The 19477-nt window shown below is 42.7% G+C and overlaps 1 protein-coding gene across 1 annotated transcript in view; it reads left to right on the plus strand.

Moving 5' to 3' along the window:
* Positions 1 to 19477, plus strand: part of MUSK (muscle associated receptor tyrosine kinase) — a 71484-nt gene that overhangs the window by 10839 nt on the left and 41168 nt on the right. The window contains exons 4-6 of the mRNA XM_063129192.1: positions 1704 to 1831; positions 2280 to 2421; positions 13521 to 13645. Coding sequence (XP_062985262.1) covers positions 1704 to 1831; positions 2280 to 2421; positions 13521 to 13645 — 395 coding nt within the window. The remainder of the gene's footprint in view (positions 1 to 1703; positions 1832 to 2279; positions 2422 to 13520; positions 13646 to 19477) is intronic.

The following is a 19477-nucleotide window of genomic DNA, read 5'->3' on the forward strand; positions in this document are numbered from 1 at the left end:
TCCCCCAAAATCAGGGGATGATGGGACTGCCTTGAGTCTGGGCATGCATGTGTATCCCTTGATAAGCTATCATGGTGGCAAGTTTGAGGTTTTTAACGTGCACATTGACGGAGCTATCAAAAGGGGTGTGAATGGGGTGCCCGATTTTCATAAATTCCTCAAAAATCAGGGGATGATGGGACTGCCTTGAGTCTTGGTGTGCATGTGTATCCCTGGATAAACTGTCATGGTGGCAAGTTTGAGGTTTCTAATGTGCAAATTGACGGAGCTATCGAAAGGGGTGTGAATGGGGTACCCGATTTTCATAAATTCCCCAAAAATCAGGGGATGATGGGATTGCCTTGAGTCTTGGTGTGCGTGTGTATACCTCCATGAGGTGTCATGGTGCCAAACTTGAGGTTTCTAACTTTAACAGAAAAAAAGTTGTATACTTTTTTAGCTTAATGCAAGCCTATGGGGGGGAAACGGAGCTCCGATCCAGATCCGGAGCTCCGCAGCGGAGTGGAGCGGACATAGGCGGAGCGGGGGCGGAGCGAAGCGGCCCAATCCTCAAATCGCAGTTCTGGAAGAGAAGCGGAGCGGGGGGTCCGTGCACACCAATAATAATAATAATAATAATAATAATAATAATAATAATAATAATAATAATTTATTACCCGCCTCTCCTTCTGGATCGAGGCAGGGAACAACACATGATGATGATGATGATGATGATGATGATGATGACGATGATAATTTATTTCTTACCCACCTCTCCACTTGGATCATGCAAGGAAACATGCAAATAAAATACAATAATACAATTAGTTAAAAGTTATAGTGTTTTGTCCCTTTCACCACCTGTTTCCTCTCTCCTGTCTGTGCTCAAGGACTTCGGAACTGGTAGTACTTGAGAGACCATGTCACATAGGGAAGCACAAATCTCTCTGACTCTCGAACTATAAGCCCTAAGTCCAGTTCAGGCATTTGCCTAAATACGTGAGGGTTTAAAGTGTGTACTGACATGGGCTGTACATCCTGCCTGTGCCCCCTATGTCTCCAGGCGTGTCACTCCCCCACCACCCTCCATTCAGACAGTCCCTGAGGGGGCGGGAGTGGTGCACTTAGGGGGCGGAGTCAGCATATACAGCACCATCCAAGTACCCACTTTAAGCCTTCATGTATTCAGGCAACTACCAGAACATGGCTGAGCCAGCAATACACTGTCTTCAATGTTACATGTTCTGCTCTAACAGGGCTTCTAACTGGCTCTAGCAAATCTCACAAGAGCTTGTCAATAGGGACACAAATACAAGGAAATGCATTTCCCTAAAAAATCCTTTAGCATGACATAAAATTTAGGTTCATTTCCCCCGGTCATGGCAATGCAATTGCAATTTCAGTTACCCCCCACCCCACCTCAAATTACTGGGGCCTGGTAAAGTGTACCCTCCCCCCATGCTTGGGCCCCGGGGGCTGCGTGTGGGGCAGAGTTCAGGGTTCTCAATGGCCTCTTTACCAGTTGAAATTACTTCCCACCCTCTGCATTATAGGTGTTTGGGGGCAACCTGTGATTGGAAATTGCTTCCTTTCTTCTTGTCTGAGTTGAAAGAAAGGAGGGGTATTGTTGGCACAAAGTGTCCTGTTGTCCCATTATACAGCTGTGTGACTTTTTAATATGTGATTGCAACCGCCATCTCATTTTTGACCTTTTTAAATTTCAGAACCCAAAATAACCCGTCCACCGTCAAATGTGAAAATAATTGAAGGATTAAAGGCTGTTTTTCCATGCACTACAATGGGGAATCCCAAGCCTTCAGTATCATGGATCAAAGGAGAAAATGTTATAAAGGTGAGTTGGGTGTTCTTTTTCAAGTGTAAGCCCTAATCAGGCGTTCTAAATTAGGGGAGAGGAAACATGCAAAGGCGGGGCGCGCTAGCTCTGCCCCCTCCCTCATCACTTTTATTACCCTCTACACGTGGGAGAATAACTTTGTGAAGAGGATATCCTCCTGGATCCATGGGGCTACTCTGGATCTCCTCTTTATGAGTGGAGGGCGATGAAAGCAATCACAGAAGGGGTGGAGCTAGCAGGCTTCCTCTTTCCGTGTGTTTACTCTCCTCTAATTTAGAATACCTGAATAGGGAATTGGCAGAAGCCTTTTGCAGGGGTGGGATGTGGTTGGGAGGGGGTACTCAGCACAACAGGCCCATATTGGCCCCTAGTCTGAAAGCTCTTCACTCCCGACATAAAGCATATTCTCTCTCATCTCACTCTGAGACCAAATTTATTGTGGCAGGAAAATACTCGGATTGCTATCCTTGAATCGGGCAGCTTAAGGATTCATAATGTTCAAAGAGAAGACGGTGGTCATTATCGATGTGTGGCAAAGAATAGCCTTGGGACAGCCTACTCAAAGCTGGTCATTCTGGAAGTGGAAGGTGAGTGAGTGAACCACATGCACAAAACGTCCAAATGTAGATTCCATTTTTGATCTGATATTCATGATTGGAAACACGTGTAACAGCAGGGATGTTCAACCTCTTTCAGCCCGAGGGTCGAATTCAATTCCAGATAAGTTCTTAGGGCTGCATTCCATGCTGAAGGCAAAAGTGGGCAGGCCAAAATACCAGCACGTTTTTTCTTAATGCTCTTACTGTCAGCGACTAAGCCTTTCAACCATTTAGAATGGGGAAGAACTTGCAAAAGCCAAGAAATAACCAAATGATTGGCCATTGAAAGGGATGGGGACAGGAGAAAGCGATGGGGGACATAGTCACTAGAGGAGCCCTGGAAGGCAGGGTTTAGCCCCCAAGGAGGCTGTATTTCACCCCCAGGCTTGCGGTCCTGAGGTTCAACACCCCTGTGTTAGAGGAAATGTAGAAGGTTCGAAAAGAATCTTTGATTCCATGAGTGAAGCAAAAGCTAATCAGCAAGTCTGTTTTGAGAAGGCCCTACCAGATGTGTGGGTGTGTGGAATTCTGTATAAAAAACCCCATCTTCACTAACATACATTTGTGAATTCCTTTCATGCCATTGCTCCACACTGGATATAAGTTAGGGCTGTTCCAAGATCTTTTTGGTAGGTGTATGCTGGTAACATCTGATACACTCCTTCACAAAAGTGCAGGAGAAGAAGGCCATTTTTGTGTTACCCAGGGTGTCATGGTTGCCACCAGCTCTGGAGCCACTCCAGAGGAAGTGTAGTCGAAGTTGTAGTCCAACAGATCTGAAGGGTAACAGGTTGGGGAAGGCTGTTCTAGATCTTCCAACCAAGTGGGCAAGAACTACCACACTAGTGTTTCATCCCTATTGAGCCAGGTGTCACTAGCACGGTACATAACTATGTGATCCACATTATATAATCTCATGGTTTGGAGAGTCAGATATAACTGGGAAGGGCACAAGAACAACTTCAGAGGTGGCAGATAGGTAATGTATAAAAGGAGCAGTCAGCAATTTTTAGGCAATAAACACTGGTATCTTTTCTCCTATTTATAAGTGGGCCTTCATGCACTAAACCTCATGCACTAAAGTAAGGTATTAAGCAATGGAACTTCCTAATTGTTGTCTTGTGGGGTGGGGTAGATATATGGGTCCATGTTGAGCACTGTGTAAATGCTCATGACACCTTTTCCTCTTCTACTTCTCACTTGTGAGGAAAGGAATATTGTTTTAGCAGTTCCCAGAGAGGCGATTTTTATCTCTTGATTCAATTTCGAGTATGTACATTTTAAAAGTGTCAACTTAGATCTTGTTTAAATGAAAATCCATCTTCAAGGGACATTTATTTAGTCTTATCTTGAATCTTAGATTCATAGACTGGGTTTGCACAACATGCTAACCCATACTCAGTAGCTGAGTATGCGTGTTGTCTGAACCAAGAACATTGTCTGCAGGGTGGCTTGTTAGCTATGCAATGTGGCTTATGTTTCTTGAACAACCCACCTTGAGAATCCATGGTTTGTTGCTGGGTTGTTCAGGATGGTTTTAAAAGACCTGGGTTGTTGTTTTTTTGCGGGGGGGGGGTTAAAAAGAAAAGAAAAGAAATGTTCCATTGGATGTTAGCAAAATGTTTAGTTTGGCTGTCTGAATAATTCCTGCTCATTAAGCTGCCTCAGCAAAGCCCCCCACTTCTCTCTCTCTCTCTCTCTCTCTCTCTCTCTCTCTCTCTTTGTCTCTGACTAACTTACCATACATTATTGTGGTGTGTATGCAATGGGATAACCACCCTGATCTTGGAGGAAGGGTGGGATACCACGGTGATGGGTAAAAATAAACCAGCATAGTGCAAGGATAGTTTTTTGATGAGTTCTTGGTATGTCCGACATCTGCTAACTACATAGGGTCTGTACTGATCAGGGATGGGGCTGTGGCTGTCTGGGCAAACTATTTGGGAGTAGGGATGTTCAAGGATTTTATTTGCCCCATCCGCAATCTCAAACTCAGTATTAGCTACTGAGTTGAGGGTGTTGTTTTTGCTTACTTATAAAGGCCTAAACAGCTTGGGGCCAGGCTATCTGAGAGAGGGCCTCAGTGAATAGACCAGCCCATTCACTAAGGTCATAGGAGAAGGGTGTCCTAGTAGTGCTGCATTTAGTGGAGGTACGCGTTACGGTGATTTGAAGGAGGACCTTCTATGTCTTTCTATGTAATGGCCTCTGTATTGTCGAATGACCTCACCTTAGTGATCCAATGAGAAACAATAAAGAGAAAGAGAAGCGTAGATTGATAAGTGAGTGCAGGGCCAGCCCAAGACATTGTGGTACTGGAGGCAGAGCAGCAAAAGACTCTCCCCCTTCCTGGTATTGAAAATACAATATTAATAAATGTACAGTGCAATCCTATGCACTTCCTATCCTCAGAAGTAATCCCCACTGAATTCAATGGGACTTACTCCCAGGTAAGTGTGTATAGGCCTGCAGACAATCTGCACCCCTTGAAAGTCGTTAGAACATGTTTAAATACAATCTGAAAAGAAACATATGCCCTAAGTTCAACAGCTGAGATTATCCTTTTGACAGACTTTATAACATTTCTATTAATGTTCTGCTACTATTTGATCTTCAGTATCTGATGAAACATAAGCATCAAGGGGCAGTGTCCAATGGTGTCAGTCCACAAACTCAAACAGCACTAGTAGAGTTCTGTTGAATCTTTCAGTTGCACAAGCTGTTGCTCGTTACACTTGCACACCTGGTCTCAAGCAGAATGTGCAACAGGTTGCACAATGGATTGCACAACCACTTGTGCCACCGTGACTGTAGTTGGATTCTCCTCTTGCGCAGAGCTTGGGTCCGGGTTTCCGCCAGTGCAACGTCATTTGTGCTGTTGGAAGGACATAGCTGGAAGCTGCCCAAGGTTATTTCGGTCTCTTCATTACCTATGATTTTCCTCTATAGGAATGCAAAACTCACTTTCTGTATCTTCATGAATCTGATGTTTGAAATATTCGCTTATTGGATCAATGTTCACAATAGATAATAAGGTTTGAATCAACACTTCAGCTTTGCAAATATCCACAGCATCCATGCTTATGAATTCAAAGCTCCTGTTTTAACATAGACTTCTTTCAAAGTTAAGCACTGGATTTAAGACTGAACATGATGGTAGTAAGAAATGTAACTTTCTTTAAGAATACACACTTTTTTTAAAAGTGAGTATATTCATCAATTGTTTCCATTTCTTTGTTGTGCAGCTCTTAATAAGACAAATTCAACAGATGGAGGTATTTTCAGACCGTGTGTGCTGTGCTTTAGTGTCTGTAGTATTAATGATCTTTGCAGTGGCAATATTCCAACCCATCATCTCTGTTTGGTTGATGACACTAACAAAGCTTATTGTAATTAATGGAGGAGGGAAGAACATGTAAGAAAGTTAACACTGGGGAAAACTAGAAGCCACTATATACTCAATAGAACCCTGTTAGTCAAACCTCATTTATACTGAAGCGCTGAGTTATACAAATTTATTCTGTGTGTTCAATGGCATAGAGTAGTGTAAAAGTAACCTTATTTGACTTGCATTCCCATTTATCCAAGCTTCTAATTATCTGAATGATATGGAAGTCCTCCAGGATAAATGGGTATATCCTGTATTGGAAAACAGCAACTTTTTGGCAGTTATGAAAACTGCCCCTTTGTGCATGCATTTTGCATGGTTTAACGAAGTGCATGTCCCAAACAAAGGCCATTACAATTAGTTCTATGTAGAAAGGTGAGCTCTAATAAGCACTTGCAACCTCAGAGCTTCATTCAAATCAGCAGGACTGTGCTAGCACTGTAATAGAATTTTCTAAAAGCTGAAGGTGAAATGCCTGGTTCCAGTGAAATTAATGGTAAAAGTTCCCATTGACTGTAATAGACCTTGGATTGTTTCTCAAAAATAAAGGCATTCAGACATAGGCCAAGAGACATCAATGGAATTATCTCAAGGCTGAGATAATCTATGAATAGTATATGGAGCTGGCCAGGGAGAAAAAAAATCACATTAGAAGTAAATCCCACCAAATCCCTAATTACATGTACCTTTTGTGATCTAATTACACTTGACATGCATAACATTTACTATTGATCTTCAGGGAAGGAATGTCAACAGAATAGGTATCTCTATACTACAAACTCTTAGGGTTTTATATTAGCTTAAGTAGGGTGACCATATTTGGGAAACCAAAAAAGAGGACACCTAGTGTGTGTGTGGGGAAGCAGCTTTCTGAGTCCTGCAGAAAGTACTTTATTCCCCCGCCACCTTAAAGAACCCGATTGGAGTGGAGGAGGGGAAAGGATTTCATTCTGCACCACCACCATCCACTCCAATTGGGGCCTTTTCTTTAATGTCCACGAATGACCCACTTTCCCCTTTAAGACCTCAATTGGAGCTCGGGGTGGGGGAATGATGTGCCTCAAGAAAGCATATCATTCCCTCCTGCCATTCTAATGGCAACCTTAAAGAGGGAGGTGTGTCATTCCAGGACATTATTGAAAATTATAGAAAATCCCCCCTGACACCATGGAAAGAACAAAAACCAGGACAAATCCGGGGAAATCCTGACAGTTGGTCACACTAGCTTAAGTGTCATGCTTCCCCCCCCAAACGAAGGTGGGGGTGCTACGAATTGACTTAGCCCAGCCCATAGAAGTAAAACCGTCCATCTTCTTTGGGCAGAGGGGAATGACTGCTAAACCTATTAAAACCTATAGTGATATGCACCATACATGTAAGATAGATACACATTTCAGACTTCAGTAGGGAGGTGGCAAAGAGCTTTTGAGATATGATGTGAGATTCACAGCAAGTTTTAAAGGCTTATTCGTGGATATATTGAAGATAAAACTGCAAAAACAACAGCAAAGAAAACAGTTTATTTTCAGAGCATTTGTTGTGGTTACTTGCATACCTAACTATAATTATAGAAAGGTCATCCACACTGGATAGCTCCTCCTCCTCTTCTTTTAAACAAAGGGATTTGCACCTTTGACATACATATCTAGTGCATAAGCAGATTTAAGTGTTTATAACAATAGCAATTCAGTGTGTTTAACCAATGAGCTGGCCAGAAATAGAAAGGGAGAGGGTGACCCCCTAAGCAGCTAATTGAAGGTTACATGCCATCTATCTACCTTTTTAGCTTGTCCATTCCCAGGGCATCTGGGAAGGTAACATTATACTTTACAATTTCACTGGCAAAGAGTATAAATCACAGTGATCTCTTATGCGCCTGATGTGCAACTGATTCTATAGATTGTGCAACCAAATCATGGTTTTTTGCTCAATGACAATGTTGGCACATGTGGAGAATGGTGTTCAAATGTGGAATTTCATGAGCAGTACCATGAGGAGGAGTAAAATGTAGTATAAAATGTGTCAACAACATATGGATATTAATAAGGCATCCTCTAGTCCAAAACACTGAATTTCTCTCTTTATGAAGAGAACCTCTCTGGTAGATGGAGTGCTGTAACATTAAGCCAATGAAGCAATGTTTGCAATCTTATATTTAAACAGTGAGACATAGCCAAAACAATACTGAAAGAAACTATAATTATTTTTTAAGTCTACCTATTAAAAACAGTAGGTCAGATCCAGAGTTCGTAGCACCTAGAATAGGCCCATTGAAATCAACGGGACTAAGTTAAGCCACATTGATTCCAAAGGGTCTATTATAAACATGACTCAAGTTTGGAACAAACCCATTAACTTAGAAAAGCAGTCATGTGGTGACAGATAGTCATATGAAAGGGTCACCAATGAAAATACCAGGAGACTCATGACAAGTGTTTGCCTGACTGTATTATTATTATTACTATTATTTTAAAAAGCAGAACCATCCAGAGAACCAATGTCAAATGATCAATGCATACTTGGGGAATGACAAAAACTCTCGGGAGAGAGCATTTTTGGCCAGATTGAATGTCGAATATCAGTTTCTTACAAAAATCTGGAGAACTACAGGTCCAAATTTGAAGTGACATTTGTCATGTAGCATGACACAGGCCGTAGCTAGGCCTAAGGTTCATCCCAGGATTGTCCTGGGGTCAAACCTGTTCATCTAAGTGCCACACAGGGCATCCTGTGCTCAGGCAGGGACGAACCCGTGATGATCCTGGGATAAACCTCAGGTCTAGCTATGGCCACAGTATACCTGATTTGTTTAAAAAAAGAAAAGAAAAGAAAGAAAAGCCAGCATGGAGACTTGATGTTTGCAATGGGCAGAACAATCCCATCAGTGCCAATGAGAGCTTTCGTCCCATTATGAACAGCAGGTGCAACTGGGCGTGTGCGCATGTGTGATTCTAATCAGGACTAGGGCCAGGGCGAAAGGTTAAAGCCCCCTATCCTTCATGCCACAGCCCTGATCCAGCTTCTCCCCATCCCTTCCAGCTATTTTTAAAACAAAAATCAGCGACTCAGCGCCAAGCTATGTGACAAATGTCACATCTAGTTTGGCCTTTATTGGAGTCAGTCCAACGTTGAACAAAAAAGCAAAACATGTATGGAAAGGACTGCATGTGGGTAGGGTGAGCATTGGCATCTTCAGCATATTTTGAAAGCTAAACGTTCTCCCTGCTTGCCCGTGAGACGTGGAAGAGGGGACAGGCACCCACTACATTGAAGCTGAGAGGACTGGAAGCACAAGCCACTGATACGTCCTCCTCTCCTCTGCATCATGTAATGTCTGACTGTCGTGTGAATTCTTCATGCACAATTCAGTAGCTAAATCATCATACACTATCCTTTGGATGAGGCAGAAGGAAGACAGACAATGGGCCTGTTCTGCTCTGGCTAGCCGATGCCCCTGCATGGCACTCAGCAAAGGCCTGAAGGGTTTTGACGTTGAATGAATGAGCTCCAGCAGTAAGACAATGGTAGTAGGTATAAGTTCCAAATCACAGGAGGAAGTGCTGTGAGATTTGTTTGCTGGCTCATGCTAGTACGAGTTGCCCTACAGCCAAAGCTCTCAGGGCGATGTGCATAATAAAAATACACACAATGAAACCAATCATCCTGTGTGCTCTGGGAGAGCTCACAGGGAAGATGGGTGTTGCTTTAAAAGTGGTCTGAGCTCAACACACCTAGCCAAAGCAAGCCTCTGTGGAGCCTAAGACAGGCCTCATCACTGAAGGCAGGGTACATGCTTAGCCCTGGGCACACCCCTTGTGCACCCCTATGAATTTTGAGAGTGCTGCAGGTGCTCTCACAAAATACCTCCCATGTGATCAGTGGTAGTGGCTTGCCCATTCATAAAATGGCTGCCATGCTGGGAGTGGCTGGTCACAAAACCCTGTTTTTTTTCAGAAGGCAATTGGTGAGACTAAAACAAAAGTAATTTGCCCAAGAACCAAATTACAAGGCAGAGGAAAGGTCTGAGCTCACAAAACCTCTCTTTTGAACCTAAATATCACTGGTGTTGGAAGGCAGCACTTTGTCTTGCACCATGCCTGCCTCCCAGGCATTTCTTTTTAATTATTATTTTTCAATTAAAAAGAAATAAGATAAAAAGGGACTGCAAGCCTGGCAGGTGTTCACAGGCTCACTACTCCTGGGGTCTGCCTAGTCCTGCGGTCTCCAGTGGGGAAGACCCCAGGGCTAGGCCTCAATCCAGCTTGGAGTCTATGAAGTAATGGAGCGAGACCCCTGCTGATTCACTATCAAAAACATCTTGGGAGTGGGGCATTAATGCCATCCAGTATTGGGTTACAGGTTTGTTTTCATTGTTTGTCTGTTTATTCTATCATAGAGTGACCATATTTGGGAAACCAAAAAAGAGGACACCTAGTGTGTGTGGGGGGAAGCAGCTTTCTGAGTCCTGCAGAAAGTACGTTATTCCCCCGCCACCTTAAAGAACCCGATTGGAGTGGAGGAGGGGAAAGGATTTCATTCTGCACCACCACCATCCACTCCAATTGGGGCCTTTTCTATAATGTCCACGAATGACCCACTTTCCCCTTTAAGACCTCAATTGGAGCTCGGGGTGGGGGAATGATGTGCCTCAAGAAAGCATGTCATTCCCTCCTGCCATGCTAATGGCAGCCTTAAAGAGGAAGGTGTGTCATTCCAGGACATTATTGAAAATTAGAGAAAATCCCCCCTGACACCATGGAAAGAACAAAAACCAGGACAAATCTGGGAAAATCCTGACAGTTGGTCACCCTATTCTATCATAGAATCATAGAATAGCAGAGTTGGAAGGGGCCTACAAGGCCATCGAGTCCAACCCGAGTCCAATATTTATAACTCTCCTTTCTTTACCTGGGCATAGGTGGCATACAAAATTAAGAAAATAAAACAAGTAAGCTAAAACACAAACAAAAATAATAATGAATAACAAACAGCAACTATAAAACACACCAGCAAACAGCAACAATAAAATAAAAGGCCTATATGAAGTCCTCCATACAGATTCTGTTTTGAATCTGGATTTCATTGTTAGCTGCCTTGACTGAATGGAGATTCAGAATGCTTTTTTGAATTTTTACTCAGCCCTGTAATATTTGATACTGCAAAAGGACGCAGCCTTAAGAATTAAACAAAAGCCACTATATTTATACATTGTGCAACTCTTTCAAGACAAAGAATAGCAACTGGATTAGGTATTTTTTTCCTCACTTGGTATTCCAGTGTTTTCCTCATTAAAACCACTTGAGAAACTTCTGGTTCCTAGTTGGAGTCACTAGCTAAATTTGAAAACAACGAAGTTTTGTGGGGCCTTAAAAACTAACAAATTTATAATGGCATAAGCAGAAGAGGCTGGTAATTCCGATGTTGGCAGAGTGGTGAATCCGCTCTAGGTTTCAGTCAAAACTCAAAAGGAACTCGTCAAGGTGAACCTTGGATAGCTCTTTTAGAGTTTTAACCAGTTCTGGCTGAAATCCAGAACAGATTCACCACCCTGCCAACATTGGAGCCACCAGCCTCCACTGGGCGTAAGCCAGCCTTCCCCAAGTGGTGCCCAACAGATGCGTTGGCTGGGAATGATGGGAGTTGCAGTCCAATACATCTAGAGGGCACTAGCTTGGGGAAGGTGGTATAAGCTTTTGTGGACTAGAGTCCGCTTCATCAGAAGCATCAGATTCACTGGATGCACTTGGCAGCAGAGCCCGCACACATGGCCTACTTCTAATCTTATACATCCGAGCAAAGGCTCCTTGGTGCGTGCATAGAACAAGGCCCAGCACTGGCATGGAAAGAACGTCCTTACTCATTTCCTAGGGAAGGTAATTTGAACACATCTTATCCTTGCATGCACTTGACTTTGGGGACTTGCCATGTATATAGAAATGAGTCATTGTATTACAGGGGTTTTATATAGAGACACCGGATATAAATTGTTTACATTTTAAGTACTTTTTTTTTTTACTTCAAGTTGCTATATCTAAATCTGTCAGCAGCGTTGCTTTTGATAATTCACTGGTGGAATACATGTGGCATGAACACTTTTCACTGAGGATCAATGAATTTGCAAGTCCAGACAATTAAGAGGGGCTGGCCTGATTCTATAAGCAATCTAAGCCTTTACTTAGGGTAGGAATTTTAGGGGCATAAGTGAGGCCATGGTGCTTCACTCAGAATCCAGTCTGAGAAGGGGTCAACTTTATCCTCTGCACAACTTTTTTGGCCCTCAGGGCTGCGTTTGATGCTGGCTTGGTACATCTGCATATATGTGCATATACACATGCATATACACATATACACACATACACTCATATGCATATGCACACACACATTCCAGCGTTCCTGATACAGATCCTAAGAATCTCATGGAAGAGGAAATATATAGAGGCTTTTCTCCATCCCCCATCCCATCCCAAGCCAGATCACACTTTCTTCACTGGTGCTACCAGCACAGAAAAAGCTATCTGGGGGAATGAATTTGGTGGTGGCAGTGAGGTTGGCCTGTGGTGGGCCACAATTAAGGCCTTCAGGGGGCTGCATGTGGTCCCTGGGCTGCAGGTTGGGCAACCCTGCTTTGCAAGGAGTCAGGGCTTGAATATGATCTGAGAGCCACACTTCTCCTTAATCTTTTGTGGCCTTCCAAGAGATTCTGTGGTGCACCTTTGGGGGTATGTAATGATGCAGACCACAAAATGTCTGAGGCAGGAGGACCTGGTGGTCCAGAATAATTCCATTAATGTTTGGGGCCACCACAGAACAGGATAATCACAACTGTACAAGAATTGATGAGGCTGGGACCCTTGAATGGATCACAGAAACATTGTGAATCAGTAAAAACTCAGTTTGGTGTGAAACAGGGGAGGGCCACCACTTTTGGACCAGGAGCTGGCTTACACACGCACGGACGCACACACACACGTGATCAAGCTTGTGGGGCCCTGCAGTAACGAGCATGCAATAAAACGCTCATCTGATGGAGCTCACAGTATATAAATGGAAAGCAGAGAACTCAGCCAATGACGATATGAAGGCTCTTATTCATGTCCTCTTGAATGCTGGGAATAACAGCCAGCCAATTTGCTGCTGAGCTGCCTCTGTGCTGTGCACCTTCTTCAACACCCTAGGCCAGATCTTTCTCTCTAAAACATTCACGTAGATAATGATGCCCTATAATTTTTTACATAAGGCTTCATTTGCCTCTGTGATTGGGCCTGGCAGTATTTGGGGTGCAGTTTCAATGAAGCCCATTGCAGGAAAATCATAAAGTATTCAAAGTGACCAATGAAATGCAAATGTGTATATATATATATATATTTAAAAAATTCATTCCCCAGAAGCCAGCTTTTTGAGAAAAGCATTGGGTTACCATAATGCAGAATTTTGATGATTTGAGTATAGAACGCACATAATTTGATGTGCAGAACTGGTGGAAAATATGGCTGCATTTTGTTTTTTCCAACATACCAAAACAAATAACAAAAGCTGTTCTCTTTGCTTTCAGTAATTATTTGGGATCAAACTTTTGCATTGGCTTTGCATTTCTTCTATTCCATGAGCTTTCTGGAGTGAAACAAATTACTCAAGTTTGACCAGTGGCTGTTCTTTACTACGAAACATTTTACTAATGTCTTTGTCTTCTTCCGTACAGTTTTTGCCCGAATCCTGAAAGCTCCTGAATCCTACAACGTCAGCTTTGGCTCTGTGGTAACTCTACGATGTGCAGCAACAGGCATTCCGACTCCTACTGTAACATGGCTTGAGAATGGAAAAGCTGTAAGTGTCCTTGCCATTCCAGTGGTAGGAACTTGTGTGATTCTTTAACCAAGATTTGCAGAGCCTTTAACCAAGGTTTGCTCTCAGTTGGGCCTTAAAACCAGGAAGAAAATATCAAGAAAAAGATAAAGGCTTTTGCAAAGCAAACAGTGATGCTGAATGTTGAATGAAAACACAACTCATTCTACTTTCTGATGCAGCTGTACTGTATGATTTATCTGTCCTGAGTCAACTCATTCATATGAAGCCTGCACACACCTCTGAACACTTCCCTCTATGGACATTTCCCCTATCTAGCAATACTTCCCCTTTTCATGGTGTATTCTGCATAGCTGGGCAGGATTGTTGAGTTTTGTGGCAGCTCCAGTATAAGAAAATGCAGTGGTCCAGCAAGAACGAAACCCACCCACCCCAGAACACCAGTAGTCCTCAAGACAACAGAGTTTAAGAATCATTAGCCTGAGGCACAAAATGAACACCTAGAATGAAAACAAGAAAGAATCAATGCAAGCTTGGGTGAATGTTTAGATGGTCTTGGGGAAGTGCCATAGCTCAGTGGTAGAGCACCTGCTTTGCATACAGAAGTTCCCAGATTCATCTCCAGGTAGGGCCAAGAAAGGTCCCAGTCTGAAACCTTGGAGAACCTCTGCCAGTCAGTGCAGACCAGCGGCGGGCGACTTCAGAGGGGCCAGGGGCCAATTTTCACCCCCCGTAACCTACTGGTGGCCACCAGCCCTGCACTTGCTGTGCCTGAATTGCAGCCAAATTTTAACGGCCGTTTGGCAGTGAGAAAAACCCCCAATATTTTGCTTTAAAACAACGCGTGCGGAAAGCGTGCCTCTTGTTTTCATGTGAAATCATGCTCCTGGAAGCCATGAGGAGCAGTTTTCCATTAAAACAAGCTTCCCCCTCCTTACCACTGAATTTGGTGGCAAGGGTACAAAATAGGATGGGGAGGGGAATGTATGTAGCCTACTCCTGGTGTAGACATTACTGAGCTAGATGGACCAATGTTCTGAGTCAGTATGAGAGAGTGTTCTGTACTCTTGCTGGGTTCCTGACCATTTAATTTTCTTTTTCTCACTTTGTCATCATGATGTTTTTATTTGAATTCTTTCACACAAGCTCAGCAGTTAACAACCTGTTCCTGCCTCTTCCCATTCCCTGGATCCTTTTGTGTTTCCGGGCGAAGTATAAAGTATTGGTTATCACCTTTAAAGCCCTACATGGTTTGCATCCAGGCTACCTGCGGGATTGCCTTCTCCAGTACAATCCGCCCAGCACACTCAGGTCCTCTGGGAAGAATCTACTTCAGCTAGTACAAACTAGATTAACAACTGTTACCCAGAGGACCTTCTCTTTTGCTGCTCCCAGACTGTGGAATGGCCTGCCGGAGGAGACTTGTCAACTTGACAGTCTTAATAGCATTCAAGAAAGCTATCAAGACGGATCTCTTCCGGCAGGCCTATCCAGGGGGATTTTAGAATGTTTTTAGAATGTTTTTAGGATGTTTTAACAATGTATATTATGTTCTTAATTCAGTTTTATGTTTGTTATATTTACTGTTGTTCTCCACCTCGATCAAAATGGAGAGGTGGGTAAGAAATATTATTATTATTATTAATTTTATTTATTGATTTAAAACATTTCTTAGCTGCCTTTCAGGGCAGAAGCCCTCCCAAGGCGGCTTACAACCATACCTAAAATAGTATAAACATTAAAAGCAATAAAAGCATAGACAGTAAAGTATCAGTTAAAAACAATAAAAGCTGACCGTAAAAACTAACAATAAAAACAGCAAGGGCAGTAACAGCAAAACAGTATTAAGGCCTTCTAGAAAGTCTGTATGGATGGTGCATGGCAGACCGCTGGTGGGAGTTCGTTCCACAGGTATGGGGCCACTGCTGAGAAGGCCCTCTCTCGTGTGGAGTCCCACCTAGATTGCAAGCCTGTGGGCTAAAGTTCCTTCTGTTTTATTTTGCATAGTGTCTAGCACATTTTAGAAATAAATAACAGCGAGAGTTCCAAAGGATCTTGTGGAGGAGAACTTCCCAGTGGGTTGTGTCCCAAAAAAATAAGGGGGAAGTAGGGAGCCAGATGAATTTTTCAGCCAAAATGTCATGGCCAGACCTGACTGTTGCTCTGTAATATCCATCCATAAAGGTACTTTAAATATTGGTCTCCAAGAGCTGGCAGAGTGATATAAAGCTAACCACAGGGACAGTGGATCCGAGGCTGAATTCCACCCCAGCTATGAATTTGACAGCATCTGTAATGTGAAAGCATAAAATTTGGCAACTTAAACATGAAAAGTCAATGGAGCTTTATTTTTTTGAAATTATTTTTTTGAGTGGCTTTGGCCCTAGAGAAGCGTGTTACATTTGGCCTGTTTCAGTTTGCAGAGCTTTTGTAGCCTCTGTGCATTCCTTTACCTTGGCCATGTTTGGGTTGGGTTGTCAGCGATTTGGCATTCATGCCTGCAAGGCAAAAACCAACTGTGCTCTCCAAGACGAAACCATTTAAAAACATGGCAAGCAGAAACTTTGTTGCATGAGTGCCTGCCGGAATCCTTAACCAGGAACAGATGGAACAAAAGGTACCTATTTGAAGACTTAAGTCTGGCCAATAGCTTATGAGATGAGTTTTTATACCAATTTCATGGAGGACATAACTATTAGCTGTAATCTCTAACAGTGCAATCCTATGTTACTTCTAAGTTAGCCCCATTGAGTTCAATGGGACTTACTCCCAGCTAAGTGTGCATATCCAGTGCAGTCTAAATGTAATTTAAAGTTAAGAATAACGTGGGGCTTTTTAAGTATAACAGAGGATTTTCAGTGCCCACAACATCAAAGTACAGATCCCAGCATTATTTTGGGGAAGCCGTGACAGTGAAACTAGTATAAAATGGATATAAGTATGCAGCCTAGGTAGATTCTTGGTTTCTTTTTGGTTAAATTCTCTTAATGGGTTTTTTAAAGGGTAAAAAAGGCTTTCTTGACCGTGAGTCATGGTATTTCTGTATTCAAGAAATCGTAATTTAACACAGTCTCACATTTCAAGTAGAAAAGCTTACTGTCTGCTTAGAAGGGCTAAAAAGGCAATTACTTGCGATGTTCACAAGGCTTTCTGCTGCTATTTTCTATTAGTTTCCAGAAAGTAAATCGCAGGCTGCAATGCTTAATTGCCTTTCAAGCTGCTTTGAAGCTACCTGTGCCAGTAAGAAGATTGTTTTACCTAAAGAGGGCTTGGCAGGAGAATGCCCCAATACTGAAGCTATTTTCAAGCCTTCCTAACTGATTTTCCTGTCCCTATGAGTTCTATCAGTGAACGTGGCAAGGATAGAATTCTTCACTGTGTGGTCCTTGCTGAGAATGAACCATTCTGACTCACGCTTCAGGCTCTCACATTTCCTTTCCAAAGTCTTTAGCTAGAGCAGAATGGCACACATACACACAAGATGATCTGACTCGACCGTCTTTCAGATTTAAAGCTCCATCACACCTTGGAAGAAACGCTGGCTAACGCTGGCTACCGTCACTTCTCCGTGGACACTCAGTTACTTCCTATTTTCAAACAGGAAGCAAACAAGGTGCATGAGGGCCATTCAGTCCCTCGTTGTGAACACGCTGCTTCTCCCACACACAGCAGGAGAGAGCAGTAACTTCAGTTTAAAAAATATTTCGGAGTTTTTCTGGTATTCCTTGCAGCGCAAGGAAGACCAGAAGGGGCGGAAGAGGCAGATGACATCATATGAGCTACCTCTGAGGAATCTGAGTGCTCAGTCACAAGCGTGCAATAAAACGCTTGTTGAATTGAGCTTTTAGGTGCAGCCTATGCAAGTACAAATAAGAGCAGAAGGAAGGGAGAGCCACAAGTAGGGTGACCATATAGAAAGGAAGACAGGGCTCCTGTACCTTCAACAGTTGTAGCAGGTGTCGTTTGTATGCATGCAGCACCTGGTGAAATCCCCTCTTCATCACAAGAGTTAAAGCTGCAGGAGCCCTGCTCTCTTGGTCAGTTACAAAAGAGGGCAGGGCCCCTGCAGTTTTAACTCTTGTGATGAAAAGGGAAATTTACCATAACAATGACACCTGCTGAAATTGCCTTTTCTATACAACTATTAAAGATAGCTCTGGCCTCCTTTCCATATGGTTACCTATAAGAAACTTAAAACAGTGGAGCAGCAACTTTGCTGAAAGTCAGAGGAATCTGAACAACTGAATAGTAGTGATGGTTACAGTATTCTCTTCCAAAGAGTTTGGTGGCATATATAGGAACTGGAGAACCTCTGTTTCCCCTTTTTATTAAAAACCAAAACAATGTTTCTCAAAGGTTCTAGTCCTTATGTGTTCAGGAAAACATGTGGGCCAAAGCTCAGAAACCACAGCGTAGCAGAATAGAGATTTTTATGGTCAGAAGATGAAACTTTTGCACACTGAATAGTTTTCGTTTCTTCCCCCAAATCCCCCTTCCCTTGTATCCCATCATAGAGTCATCTTCATAAATTCTTTGGGATCAGGACTGACTTTCCCCTCTTTTTCTTTTTTAATGATGCATGCTGTAAAGTGCCTTGTATATATAAATGTAAGTCTATTTATAACCACAATTCAGCAGGAATCAATTAGAAAACTTGGACCGACTGATCTAAAATGCAAAATTCGTACACAAGAAAGACTTTGGTCTCTGGTTTCAGAATTTGGAATCTCTCAGTGCAAAAACACACACTGTCCCGGCTGAAATACATAACTGACCTCTATGACTGCAGAGAAATCAACAGATGTCCTATGGAAAATAAAGAAATGCAGTTTAAACCTGGGATTTCATTAAATCTGGTGCATGAGCTCAGTCAGACATTATAGCACCTGGATGAACTCAAGGGAAACCAAGTTCATGCCCTGAGGAAATTGCTTCTGCACACCAGCAAGAATAATTTCTGCTCACTAAATCCAAGGAAGTGATTTCTGAAGAAAGAAAATATTTTATTAAAATTTCACTTGGAACAAAGTGAAATGTTTAAACAGAAACAAGAAACCGGGGTTGGTCAGGTTGCGACTTTGCTGACACAGCCACTTTTTCATAGGACCAGCTTCTGGTTAGCGTTAGACATTGCCATGAACATTCTTATTAATGTTGGAATTACGTCTCCTTAATTAAAGTGGAATAAAGGGCTCTAAGCACTGGTGTCAATCAGAGCAGGGTATTAAATTTTAGTGATAAATCTTTGGCTCTTTAACACCGCCTCCTTATTTAATTAAGTATTTTTGGAATCACATTTTTGGGGGAGAAAGTGTTCCATGTTAGTGTACTTGTGAAGCATTCACCCCAGGTAAATATCCTGAAGGGATGAAATTAAATTTCCGAGCCTATATTGCCTTTTATTGTTTTTTTAATTTTAATTTTATTATTTCATTTATATCCCACCTTTTCTTCCTCCAAGGAACCCATAATCTTCCTCCTCTCCATTTTATTCTCACAACAGGCCTGTGAGGCTGAGAGACAGTGATTGGCCCAAAGTCAGCAAGTGAACTTCATGGCCAAGTGGGGACTAGAACCCATATCTCCCAAGTCCCAGTACAACATTCTAGCCACTACTCCACATTGCCTTTAGAAATGGTTACAATTTTCAAACAGGCTGGGTATTTGTAACGAAAAAGGCCCGTGATGTGCAATGTGACAAAGTTTAAGGGTGTATCTCTACACAACAGGCTTAAACATGCTAGATAGTGATTCTCTGTCCTTAGGAACGGTCATTCTATCAGGACCAGAGAACTCATGTGGGGGCTCACCCCATGAGTTTGCCGAACCCTGCTCGTCTGGCCCTGTTCTGAG

Source organism: Elgaria multicarinata, chromosome 6 (genome assembly GCF_023053635.1).
Source record: "Elgaria multicarinata webbii isolate HBS135686 ecotype San Diego chromosome 6, rElgMul1.1.pri, whole genome shotgun sequence".
NCBI lineage: Eukaryota > Metazoa > Chordata > Lepidosauria > Squamata > Anguidae > Elgaria > Elgaria multicarinata.